Source organism: Lepidochelys kempii, chromosome 12, assembly GCF_965140285.1.
Source record: "Lepidochelys kempii isolate rLepKem1 chromosome 12, rLepKem1.hap1, whole genome shotgun sequence".
NCBI lineage: Eukaryota > Metazoa > Chordata > Testudines > Cheloniidae > Lepidochelys > Lepidochelys kempii.
Window position 1 is genome coordinate 43,682,461 of NC_136391.1, and position 13,139 is coordinate 43,695,599.

Sequence of the window (13,139 nt, forward strand, 5' to 3'; positions counted from 1 at the left end):
ACAGAATGGCTGGCACCAATGTGGTGTTCTTCCTTTGTCCTCTCTATCCCAGATATGTAGCTTTAACATCTTTGTTGAAGACGGTGCAGACAGACCACAATGCAGTACAGCGGCACAGAAGCACCATTGTGGACTGCCTAAAAGATCTGGATGTCTCCATTAAACGGTAATTAAGCTACAGAGAGCTATCTGTCTGACTTATTACGTCAGGACTGTGAGCCTGTGGGATGGGGAGAGAGACAGATGCACGTTAACAGCCCAGTGCAGCAGTCCCACAAGGGAGACTGTTATTACTGTCCAGTCTGCCCCCTGCTTCAGAGAGAACAGGGTTGGTGACAGGCAGCCAACTTATCAGGGAAGTTGATCTTACGTAGTAAGTGTCTTAGGGGCCTGGGCCATGGAACTCCTTGCTAGAAGAGCTCAGAACAGGCTCAAGCCTAAATGAGTTGAGATCAAGTTGTAAAACTCATCTTTTTAGTAAACTCTCTCCCTTCCCCCAAGTTTATGCTTGTAAAGCAATCCATGAAAGGCCTACAGGCCCAGAGTGGTTCTCCACTGCCTGGAGGATTAGGCAGAAGTGTACAGTGTTCTGGGCTTTTGTGCAATACTCCGCTGTCATGGTAATAGGAGTTATATAGAAAGCTAGGGGAGATTGTCACAAATGCAGGATTGTTTCCTGTTGTACATTTTCTGGTGTTCAGTTTGAATTTAAATGTTCAGACTGGTAGGGTTTCCACTCTGTCCCTTGGGAGATCGTTCCATAGTCTAGCACATCTCACTTCCAGGGATTTTTTTTCTTGACATTCACCCTCAGTTTCATTCTGTTACCGCCTAGTTACTTCCTTTTTGCCACACTAAACACCTTGATTTTTCATCTTGCGCCTGTGCAATACTTGTGAGCTGTTTTGTGGTTCTGTCTCTCCCACCATGCCCTAGCCTCACTTTGCCAAGTGTTGCATATTTAGCTTTTTCAATCCTTCTCCTAAATTAGGCCTTTCAGCCCTTTGATCACATACTACTCTTACCTAAACTCGCTCCGGTTTGTCAGTATTGTTCCTGTAATGTGGTGTTCAGAACTCCGTGTGATATTCCATGTATCTTTGCACCAAAGCCAAAGAGAGGGGCCAATGTATCCTTGCTCGGTGATGACACATCTCTGCACGTGCAGCCCAAAATTTTATTGCCCTCATTGCTGTCCTGTCACATTGCAAACATATCTGTTTTGTTATCCCTGCAATCTGAGTCTCCTTCGACATCACGGCGTGTCAGGTTTCTCTCCCTATTGAAAATCTGTGTAATAGATTCAACTTTGACAAATAATCAGTTTTCATGTTTTTAGTCTCTCTGGACCTTTTATTTCTGTCCTTGCTCCTGTCATTAGCTCAATTGTTCTGAATGTTGCTATTCTGCAAATTGGATCTGCCCTTCTGTTAACATTTAACTTAATCTGTCTTTGTAATGGGTATTGTGCGCGCCAATCTTGTAATCAGTGAACCCCATTCTGAGGTATGATTGAATAAGGATTCAGCAGATCAACCTCTTTCTATTGTTGAGAGCCAGGGCCTGCATGAGAGGCTACAGATGGCTGTGGTGTGTCCGAGCCTCGTATGGCCCGCAGGTGTAGGGTGGGAGGTCCAAGTGTCATGCTCTGGAGCATGGTAAGAAATCAGTGGTATGCTAGTGCCCCGTAGAAGCTTCTACTCTCTTTGGTGCAGTTGGAGGATGAAGCTTTAGAGTGATCCATCGGCAGAGTGCCCTGTCACAATGCTGACACTCAAGCTGCTGACAACGCACGTCTGTCATTCTGGTAATCAGCTGACTTGGTGACAGAATCCCCAGGAGCACTAAAAGCAGATGTGTGTGGAAGCCAAGGGGGATGATAGCTTTTTTTTGTGCATTTGGTATTGGCTCTCTATTTAGGTGCATCCTTGTCTACTTTAGCTATATTGTTGTGTATGTCTGTTCAGTGCAGTTCAAAGTGGGCTTGGCCCTTCCTTTCAGCTTGTCATCTGCCCACTAAATAAGCTCAAGCTTTGTGCTTGGGAGCTCCATAAAGGAAATAAATCTCTGAATATGGTCAAAGAAACAGCAGCTGTGTCCTGTGCTCAGTGCTCTGATGTATGGGGTTGTGAAGCACCAAAGCACTTCCTGTCTTGCTGCTATATTGATAAACTTCAACATGACACAAGATTAAAATTTAAACATGAAACACCAATGGCCTAGTAGGGTTAAGGACAATAAAAAGGAAATTTTAAAATATATCAGGAAAAAAGCAATCTAGCAATGGTATAGGTCCGTTATTAGACAGGGTGAAATTGTTAGTGATGTAGAAAAGGCAAAAGTGTTTAATTTTTTTTATATAGGGAAGAAGCTAGATTACATAGAATTTACAGTGTTAAAGAAATACTTTATATTATGACAGTAACTAGGGAGATATTAAATGGTAGCGGCTAACGCTAAACTGTTTCAAATCTTCAGGACCAGATAACTTGCACTCAAGAGTATCAAGAATAGGATGGGGAGCTCTCTGATCCATTGATATTGATATTTAACAAATCTTGGAATACTGGGGAAATCCCAAGTAATTGGAAAAAAGCGAATGTGCTCGTACTTGAAAAGGGTCAGCAGGTAACTTAAATAACCACAGGCTGGTTGCCTGTGCCTCAGTCCCAGACAAACTCAGGAAAATGGTGATATTGAGTATAATCGGTGAAAAACTAAAGGATGGCAGCACAATTCAATGATTTTACTGAAAATAGGTCTCAGCAAATAAACTTAATATCTCTTGAATACGCATTTGATTGACAGAGAGAGGTGACTTGACATAATACACTGAGACTTCAGTAAGAGATTTAACTTAGTCCTGCACAACAGTCTGATTTAAAATACTGAGCACTAAACAAAATGATTGTAGCACCTATTAAATGGATTTTAAAACTGGCCAAGTGATCTCCAAGATAACTGTAAGTGATGGTGTTTCCTCTTCAAGAAGTCTGTCTGTGGCCTCGTGATATTCAGTATCTCTGTTGATCTGAAAGAGAAAATAAAATCATTGCTGATTGATTGCAGGTGACAGATTAGTGAAATGGTAAATGGTCGATAGCTCAGTTATATAGAATAATATGTATTGCTTGGGAAAAATAAGCTGGGCTCAAGTGAACAATGTGTGTTTTAATATAGCCAAATACAAGGTAATACATCTGGGAACCAACAATTTAGGTCACACTTACAGTATGGTGGCCTGTATTCTGGAAAGCAGTGACTCTGAAAAGGACGTAAGGGTCATTGTGGAAACCAGCTGAACATGAGCACTCAGTGCAGTGCTGTGGCTGAGGGCTAATGCAATCCTTGGGCCTGTCAACAGGGGAACACTGAATAGAAGGTATAACCATTGTGTAAAACATTCATGAAACCATAACTGGAAAATCGTGTCCAGTTCTGGTGTCCACAGTTCAAAAAGGTTGTTGACTAACTGGAAGGGGTTCAGAGAAGAACTACAATGATTTGCGGTCTGGAAAATCTGTTTTACAGTGAGAGTAAAGGAGTTCCATCTATTTAGTGTATGCAAGAGAAGGTAAGAGGTGACTTGATCACTGTGTACAAGTACCTACACGGGGAAAAGATTTGTGATTGTAGAGGGCTCCCTAATCTAGCAGACACAGACAGAATGAGACCCAATGGTTGGAAACTAAAGCTAAACAAATTCAGACTAGAAATAAGGCACCCGTTTTTAACAGTGAGGGTGATTAACCAGTGAAACAGCTTACCACGGATGTGGTGGATTCTCCATCCCTTGAAGTCTTTCAGATTGGATTTCTAGCTCAACCAGACCCTTTGGATTTGATGGAGTGAGGTTTTCTGTTCTGTGCTATGTGGGCAGTTAGACTAGTGGGTCTCAAACTTTTGTACTGGTGATCCCTTTCACACTGCAAGCCTCTGAGTGAGGACCCCCCCCCGCCTTATAAATTAAACACTTTTTTATATATTGAACACCATTATAAATGCTGGAGGGAAAGCAGGGTTTGGGGTGGAGGCTGACAGCTCACGACCCCCCATGTAATAACCTCACGACCCCCTGAGGAGTCCCCACCCCCAGTTTGAGAACCTATGAGTTAGACTAATGATCATCGTATCCTTCTGGCCTTCATCTATACAGTTGTAGTCTCTCAGGGCCTGGGGTTGCTTTCACTGTTATGTCAGTCTAATTCTGCAAGGCAGTGACCAATAGCTGGAGGTTCAGAAATTCTCAGATGGACACTTGCTGCTGAAAGGTGTTCTGTTTTTTAGGATAGTTGGAAGTTCTCCAGCATTTTTATAGAAGCCTCTCTTTTCCCCCTCTTTTCAGTTGTGTTTTGTTCTCTGGTGCTTAATATCTGCTGGTGAATGGAAAAGTAGCGTTAATCAAGATTGCTGCTCCTTTCCTTACTGAAATGTGAGAATGCAGGAAATGGAGAGATTTGGGCAGGTGGGAAACATGTCCCTGTATTTGTCATTTGATGGAGATAGCTTATTATATCGCTCTCTCTTGTTCCAGGCGTGCAATGGAGCTGAGCTTTGCATTAGTTAATGGGAACAACATCCGTGGAATGATGAAGGAACTGCTGTATTTCCTGGATTCCTGTGAGCCAGAGTTCAAGGCAGATTGTGCCTCTGGAATATTTCTTGCAGCAGAGAAGTAAGGGCTCAATTAAAGTTCACATTAATCCCCTGTTGGTCCTGGGAACTTTGTGGCTGGGCATTTGTGTCTCTCTCTCTGACACGCCAGAGCTAATGAGGCTGGGGAACATTGTTGGTCATTTCTTCCCCTCCACTCTGCAAATCAGCGGTGGTGGCATGCCTACAAACAGTGCCTCCCATAAAATGATAAGCACTTAATTACTGATTACATTGTTAAACAAATCCAGTGTGCTTACTCCTTCTGCTATGTGGAATGGATGCCGTGTTCAGTCTCATTTCCATTAAATTGTGAAACAAGATGATCTTATTACTACTGTGACTTTATAATTGGAAGACTAGCTCTACTGTCCTGTACTGCAGAGTATCACTTTATTCTGTAGTAAAGCTAGTAGTTTAATGGTGACATATTGAAAAAGTGAATCCATATACTATTTCCCAGCAAATGTGAGATGGCCTCCTAGTGAGCGATGGATCAGGAGGTGAGGGAAGAGGAAGCTTTCACAATCCTACCTGATTTTTTACTGGTGGTAAATGCCAGAACTAATCACTCCTCTGACTTTTTCTTCATTATCTTCTCAGATATGCCCCTTCCAAGCGCTGGCACATAGACACAATTATGCGAGTCCTAACAACGGTAAGTGGTGCATATCCTGAGAACCTATTAACAGCTTTCTGTAACTTCATGCAGTGGCTAGTCCTGCATCAGTTTAGAACCATCAGCCACTCTGCACTATAGTTGTATTGACTGCAGGCCCTTGGATGCTAATACAGAGCCCTGTGTGTGTAGGAGCCTGGGACAATTAGGGTGTTTCCTGAAAGGAGAATGGGAAAGGATTATTTTTTCGTCATCCCCCGTTCGTGTGTCGTCCATCCCCCACCCCCCCCGCCCCCCCAAATCATTTCAGAAGAGAATGTGCAAGAAGCCACTATGAAATGATGTCCTAATATTTAATACTTCAATGGCAGTAGCACCTAGGGGCTTCGGGAAGGGTTAGGGCCACTTTGTGCTGCGTGCAGTACAAGTAAATATGGAAATACAGGCTCTTTACCATAACCCAAGAAGCCAAGTGACATATGAAGGGTGAGAGGAAAGGGGTAAAATCAAATACATCTTTTTGAGATGGATACTCCTGCCATTTTTATGTAATTAATTATACACACAGTGCCAGCTAACCCAGCTACCTTTGGACCTAATTATCATTTATTGACTGACCACTTGATAACAATCACTGCTGAGGTGGGACTAGAGGAAGGCCTTGCAGATGAGATCAGGGAGGGCATGCCATGTGTAAAGGGCAGCATGGAAGAAAGCATGGAGGAGTTTGTGTGAGAAGCTGACAAATGGGTGCTATAATTTAATGTTTGAGACAACAGTCTTCTCACAAAACGCCTGAGAAACTGGGGCTGTGGTCTCCAGTTTGATTCCTGTCCTGAGTGTCTTCGTGTGGAAACGAGTAGCTTCCTTTGTTGAGACTGAGACTTGATTTCCATTCGAAGGCTAACTTCCACTGAGAACTGCCTTGGTAGTAAGAGGGGAGCTTCTAGCAAACAGTTGCCCTGGGGATTGCACAAGCTCCCTCACACAGTGCCCTGACTGAGGCCTGCTGAGGCATGTCTGCACTGCAGCTAGTGGCAGGCCTCCCAGACCAGGAAGACAGACACATGCTTGCTCTGCTCAAGCTCGCACGATAACGTCGTGGCACAGGCGGTGACATGGGCTCGTCACCCCAGTACAGACTCTGGGTTGTACTCGGGTGGCTAGCCCAAGCTACCGCCCACATTGCAGCGTCCACACTGACTGTTTCTAGTACGCTATCTAGCTAGCTTGAGCAGAGCTAGTGCATCTGTCTAGTCGCACTGGGAAGCACCCTCTCAGCTGCCATCCAGATGTACCCAACGGCCTCAGTCCCTTCTGGTCTCTTTTAGCTGTGTGTGTTGGGGTCCATCACTCTGTGCCTGCAGCTCTTAGTTTTCTTTTTGGCCAGACTTTATTCTGCTCACTGTTAATGCCAAGGGTTAGCTTAGTTGGTGTCATTAGGCTGCATGTAATTTTCCCTTTGTTTCTGTGATCTTGCACGGTTTTGACTTGGCCAGCCTTTTGGCTTTGTTCTTGATGTCATGGTCCACTGTACAAGAGATGCAATTCAAGTAGTATACCTCCTTCCTCCAAGATGCCAAAGTCAAATGACATGTTTGCTGCCTCATCTGCATTGTGGGGAGAGGTTATTCCCTAGCTCTTTGTTCAGTGTTCCTGGCCCCTAGCCAAAGGGTCTGTAAAGATAGATAAGCAGGCAAGTCCCCTGGCCTGTCCTTCATCAGAATAGACTCCGGCTGTGAGCAAGAGAACAAATAGAACCGCCTTCTGCATCCAGGAATTTTTGTGTCTTCAATGAAGCCTTTTCTTGGCACCGGAGAATGTGACACTGCTGCCTTCTGTGCTCTGTTCTTTGGAACCGAAATCCAAGGTACTCTGCATATTTGCATCTTCAGTGCTGAGGTCCACGCAAGGAGCAGAAGCCAGTGGTGCCATCATCCTTTCAGACCTGTCTGAGGGCTCAGAGAGATGCTTCTTTGGTGGAGGCATCTGTTCCTTTTTCCGCTGTCTTAATGCGGAAAAGGCAAAAGAGCCATGGTCCTGGGATCTCAAGTAAAGGAACATCTGTATAAGCTCTAAGAGAATGGAAGACCGTGGTGCTGAGTGATGCTGTGAAAGAATTTCTATCTTGGAGAGAACTTTTTGTGTGGATTCAAAATAAATATTGGCATTGGTGCTTGTGCAGCAGGGCCAACAGGAGAAGTTGTCGGGCCAACTTCTCTCCTCATTCCATCCTCTGTTTCTCCCTGAAGAAATGGAGTCCTAATCCATGCAAATGCATAACAGAAAATCAGTCACTACCTCCAAAGAGCTCTGTCTGGATTTGCCAAGACACGACGGGGGATGAAGTAGACATAGTAGGATGGGGGCAGGACAAACCTGTGGTGTATTTGGCACATTTTTGGTAGTAAGCAGCAGCCTTCGCTTACATCTGCCTAGCTATTCATGTACTGAGTGATGCAGATGGCAACGACTTATTTTCTTCCTGGTTCCTGTGGGGAAGCTTTTAATTTGATTACTTTTTAGTTTGTGTTGTGATAGCCTTCATTTTGACAGAGAAACCAGAGGGCCTCTGCAACTTGTATTTTTCTGGATCATCAGGATGTAGTTTGTTATATAGAGGGATTGGGGAGAAGCTAAATAATGACGGTCTCCTACTATTACCTGACGGTGTGTGTTCACCATCAGCCATAGGATATGTCTACACAGCATGTTTACTGAGGCATGTGGGGTATGTGTAACTATGCACTGCAGTGAAAAGCAGGCTGCGTCCACGCTGCGGTGTGTAGGTACAGGTGGCAGTTAAATGCTGTGGCGAGGGGATGCACTGAGGAAAGGCTCTGATGGGGGAGGCTGTGGGAAGGGCTGCTGTAACTCCCTGTGCTGGGGAAGCACTTCAGCAGCAGGGAGGTAGTGGGACACTACGTTGCTATTTTTAGCCACGTTGGCAGGAGAGGCGCTGCTTGGGCGTGTAGTGAGATGTGTAGGGTATGAACCCTAAGGTTCTGGTTTGTCTTTACTGTACTTGCCTAAGCAGCGCCTTGCCATCTACACTCTTCTTTATACCATTGCCAGTGGGTTGTGCAGCATATGTACTCCACATGCTGCTGTAAGGAGTGTGCAGTGTAGACAAACCCATAGAGCATCTCTTTAGGATGTTGCAAAGCAGTTTTTAACTCCTAGCAGATTCCTTAAAGTACCCTTTGAGTCTGCCCTGAGCTGGCTTGCGTTTCACTGGTGGATGGAGTATGCTGGAAGAGGGTGTGACAGTGAAACCAAATAAGCCTCCTTATGTTTCTTGGAAATATGACTTCTCTTTCAGGCAGGAAGTTATGTTCGAGATGATGCTGTCCCCAACTTGATCCAGCTGATAACAAATAGCATGGAGATGCATGCCTATACTGTACAGAGACTCTACAAAGCCATCCTTGGTGACTACTCCCAGGTAGATGTCCAGCTCAGGTTTCGCAGCGACCCCTAGTGTCCCTGTTAGTGAGCCAGCATGAGTGACTTGCTTCCAAAGGAAGCCCAAGGCTCAGTAATGTCCATTGAAAATCCCCCATAGGCCAGTCCTCTGGCCAGTGAGGACAGGAGTGGTCCTAATTATACCTGTTCTCTTGGTGATATGTACTGCCCTTTTGGACCATACCAGACACCCCCCCAGGAAGCCTCTTGGTGCACTGGCCAAGCCTGCTGTGTGCCATAATGAGCTGGATTGGATGCTCCTGAGCCTTGTCTGTTATGCAGAGAGCTGTTTGTCCCCAACATGTCTAACTTTCTCTTCTGACAGCAGCCCCTAGTGCAGGTGGCCTCTTGGTGTATGGGAGAATATGGAGACCTCTTGATATCTGGTCAGTGTGAAGAGGAGGAGCCAGTTCAGGTAGAGCTCTGGGAAAGGGGAAAGCAGAGCAGTTGTGAGTGTTCTGGAGGGGTGTCGGAGTAGTGTGGTGCTGAGCATGTGGGAGTGGGGGGATGCTCTTGCTTGAGTTAGCACTGGTGGACATGATGCTGCTGGGCCGGAGAGTCATTGCCCTGTGGTAGGATGGAGATGGGCTGTGGCACGTGTATTGTCAACTCTGGGAAGCTCCTGGCATTGATGTCGAGTTGGAGGGGTTGGGAGCTAATCTGGCTGGGTGCTCTGTCCAAGCAGGGTCTGCGCATTGCACTGCTAATGCTACTTCTCCTTGGTGTATGGGGAAAATGCGATTTATAAATATATCAAATTTATGGATTTTAATTTTTAAATGGATTTCTCAGTGCCAATCCAGTGCTCTGCATGCCTGTCCCAGAAATGGAACACAAACAAAGGGGTTGGACCGCCCATAAATATACCCGCCAGCCCATATCCTCCTCGGTGATGTAGGAGCAGAGGGAAACAATGGTTTGGGAGTGTGCCCAGGAGGTTGTGCAGCAGAACCCATCTCTTTTCTCGGACACTAACCTGCTGTGCTTGCTTTGCTCAGGTAACGGAAGAGGAAGTACTCGATATTTTAGAAAGTGTCCTGATATCAAACATGTCTGCATCCGTTACACGAGGTTACGCTCTCACCGCCATCATGAAGCTTTCCACGAGGTTCACCTGCACTGTCAAGTGAGTCTCCCTTGGGTGCTCGCACTGCATGGGGAGGGCGTGCTGGTGAAGGCCAGCAGGACATGCATGTGGCAGGCAGGAGGGCACAAGCTGCAGTGGGGCAAGAGGGAGGGTTTCTGTGATGTAGCTTCTGCCTTCATGGACCATAAGGGGTTTTCCTGTTGCGTAGACTCTGTGATCCTGCCTTGCATACATGTATGAAGAGTGTTGTGTGGCTTTGTATGTGTCGTACTCTCCCTGTTCGTTATGGTCTGTGCTCTGTGTGGAGACGGTGTGACTTCACTCGAAAATACTCTGTTGCGGAAGTGAATCCTCATTTATGTATATAGTTTCCCTTTTGAATTCCCTCTGTCCATAATTCAAAGGGAATGAGCAGCCATGTTGCTTGCAGGTGGCTTGTCTAGCACTGTTGGGCACGCTGCTGGCACTGGGGATCTGATACGCCCTGTAGTGTTCCAGCAAAGTGTCAGACAGCATAGCATCACGGGCCCTACCAAATTCACAGCCATAGGATTTTGAAAATTGTGAATTTCATGATTTCAGCTATTTAAATCTGAAATTTCACGGAATTGTAATTGTAGGGGTCCTGACCCATAAAAGAGGTGTGAGGGGGTTGCAAGGTTATTGGGGGGGAGTTGCGGTTCTGCTACCCTTACTTCTGTGCTGCTGCTGGTGGCAGTGTAGCTTTCAGAGCTGGGCAGCGGGAGAGCGGCGGCTGCTGGCTGGCCGGCCACCGCCAGCGCAGAAATAAGGATGGCCTGGGATGGTGTTGCCACCCTTACTTCTGCGCTGCTGCCTGCAGAGCTGGGCCCTCAGTCAGCAGCTGCCACTCTCCAGCTACCAGCTCTGAAGGCAGCAGGGCACAAGTAAGGGTGCAATACCGCAACCTCCCTAAAATAACCTTGTGACCCTCCGCAACTCCCTTTTGGGTCAGACCCCGCAATGTGAGAAACACTGGTCTCCCCCGTGAAATCTGTATATTGTAAGGTAAAAGCATGAGCAGTGGGTGGAGCCCCCCCTTTGGGGAGGTTACCCCCGGCTCCGCCCTTTTCGCCTTGGTGAACGTACCTCCTCTCCCCAGCATCTGAAGCCCCAAAATCCCTTACTCCCCCCTTGGTTGGAGGATCCCTGGGCTGGCTGAAGTCCTGAGGGTCCCCCTGCCCAGAGGAGTCCTGGGCCAACTGCAGCTGTGCTGTGCCTCCCCTCCCCAAACCGCCTGAGGAAAAGCATCTCTGGCCCGGAAGAAGCTTTTGATATGCCCCACGCAGGTTCCAGGGCAGCTGAGGAGGCAGTATTTGCTACTCAGCTTCCTGGGTTCATCAGTAATCTCCCTGGACTCCAGGGAAGCTGAATAGCACATATCACCTCCTCAGCTGCCCCAGAACCTGCATGGGACAATAAATCAGAAACTTCCCCCCAAAGCCCTGCAACTGGGGGTTTGCTGGCTGTGGCAGTGGCAAGGGAGCCAGAGCCTCCCCAGGCCTATTATACCCACCGCCGATGGGGAAAGCTCACAAAAGACCAAATTTCACGGGTGGGGGAAGGGGGGACATCAGATTTCATGGTCTGAGAATTTTTCATGGCTGTGAACTTGGTAGGGCCCTAATAATGGGCCTGCATAGTTGCCAAGGTAGTAAATTAGAAACAACACTGTCCCTATTGGGTTACAGGCCAGTTACATGGACACTTGCTGGAGAATTCTGAGCTCATGTCTGGGGAACATTGCCCTTGCTCAGTGTTTATTGGTTTCATTATTGGTTTCTTGCCCCTCAGCCGCATTAAGAAGGTTGTGTCCATCTATGGCAGCAGCATTGATGTGGAGCTCCAGCAGAGGGCAGTGGAGTACAATGCACTTTTCAAGAAGTATGATCACATGAGGTGAGTACAAGAAAGATTTAAGGTGAGAAGGTGACCTCCTGCATAACTTGGGCCAGAGAACGTCGCCCAGGGATTCTGCATCAAGACCACAGCCTGTGCTTGAGCTAGAAGCATATCGTCTAGAAAGACGCCAGCCTTGGTTTAAGGACATCAAGTGCTGGCGAACCCACTATCTACCTTGGGAAGCTTTCAGTGATTAATGACCCTCACTGTTAAAATGTGCATCTTATTTCCAGATTGAACTTTGCTGACATCAACTTCCAGCTGTCTGCTTGTTATGCCTTTGTCTGCTAGATTAGCGTCCCTGTACGGTCTGATGTAGTCTTCCCATGTGAGTCTCTTTTTAGACTGGTTTCAGAGTAGCAGCCGTGTTAATCTGTATCCACAAAAAGAAAAGGAGGACTTGTGGCACCTTAGAGACTAACAAATTTATTTGAGCATAAGCTTTTGTGAGCTACAGCCCACTTCACAGGCAGTCCCCACCCCACAAGAAATACCCAGACAAGGTCTGTCCTCCTCCTCCCCAGACTTGGGTACAAAGGAAAGATAATGGGAGTCCAGTGACAACACTGGGAGACAGCCAGTTCCATATGCTGGCCAGGGCCTCCAGAACCAGTTCCTCAGCATCCTAGAGCTGGGCTTCTGAGGACTACATTTTAATAGCTTGTCTTGTCCGTGCCTCCTCCATTCACAATTTCATGGAACCCAGCTCCCTTCCCATTGGTGATGCCATAACATCTCTGTGGCAATTACAGTAACGGCTTTCATGATAAGGTCACAGGAGGAAAGCTTCTTCTAATAGAATTTAGTTGCTGGAAACATGATGGAGCCAGCATCAGATGATCACCCAGCTCCTTGCAAATGCACGCAGGGGCACTGCAGAAGACAGTTTAGGAAGCGTTGCCTTAGAGCAAAAAGAACCATGAACTTTGATTGTGTAGCCTTGTGAGAAAGGGTTTGAAGTGCTGGGGTGGTGAGTGTATTGGCCTTCGTTACACCGGAGTGATTCCGGGGTTGATGGTTTTCACTCCTGAAGATTTTAATAATGGCTGAGAGTGCACAGTCACGGGGCTCAGGTTCCTTGGCAATGTGACATTTTTCATTTTCTACCCCTCAGAGGCACATAGGCAATTTAATAGTCTGTTCAGCATCCTGCGCAGTGTCTGTGGGGTGTCCCCCAAGTAGTTCATATCAAGGGGTGGCTCTCATCTTCCATCTCTTTGACTTTGGTAGCATGTCCTGCATCCCATCTTTCGTCCCATCCACCCCTTCTACACACACAATCTCTCTGTGCTTAGACTGTTACCTAGTAGCTCTCCTGAAAGACTGGAACCCGGGTAAGTTTGCTGCGTGGGTGCTTGCCTTCCCCATTCCATCACCATGCCTTGTGCTGGATAA

The 13,139-nt window shown here is 46.7% G+C and overlaps 1 protein-coding gene and 1 non-coding gene across 6 annotated transcripts in view; both read left to right on the forward strand.

The window, feature by feature from the left end:
- Positions 1 to 13,139, forward strand: part of AP1G1 (adaptor related protein complex 1 subunit gamma 1) — a 107,194-nt gene that overhangs the window by 81,517 nt on the left and 12,538 nt on the right. For 4 of the 5 annotated variants that reach the window (XM_078848153.1, XM_073308380.2, XM_073308377.2 and 1 more), the window contains exons 11-17: positions 53 to 166; positions 4,535 to 4,675; positions 5,257 to 5,311; positions 8,595 to 8,717; positions 9,063 to 9,152; positions 9,736 to 9,863; positions 11,637 to 11,741. In XM_078848153.1, the coding sequence (XP_078704279.1) occupies positions 53 to 166; positions 4,535 to 4,675; positions 5,257 to 5,311; positions 8,595 to 8,717; positions 9,063 to 9,152; positions 9,736 to 9,863; positions 11,637 to 11,741 (756 nt within the window). The remainder of the gene's footprint in view (positions 1 to 52; positions 167 to 4,534; positions 4,676 to 5,256; positions 5,312 to 8,594; positions 8,718 to 9,062; positions 9,153 to 9,735; positions 9,864 to 11,636; positions 11,742 to 13,139) is intronic. The other variant, XM_073308379.2, reaches the window with a different exon arrangement.
- Positions 1,709 to 1,795, forward strand: LOC140896575 (small nucleolar RNA SNORD71). The gene has a single exon (XR_012154585.1). It is a non-coding gene; the product is annotated as a small nucleolar RNA SNORD71 (small nucleolar RNA).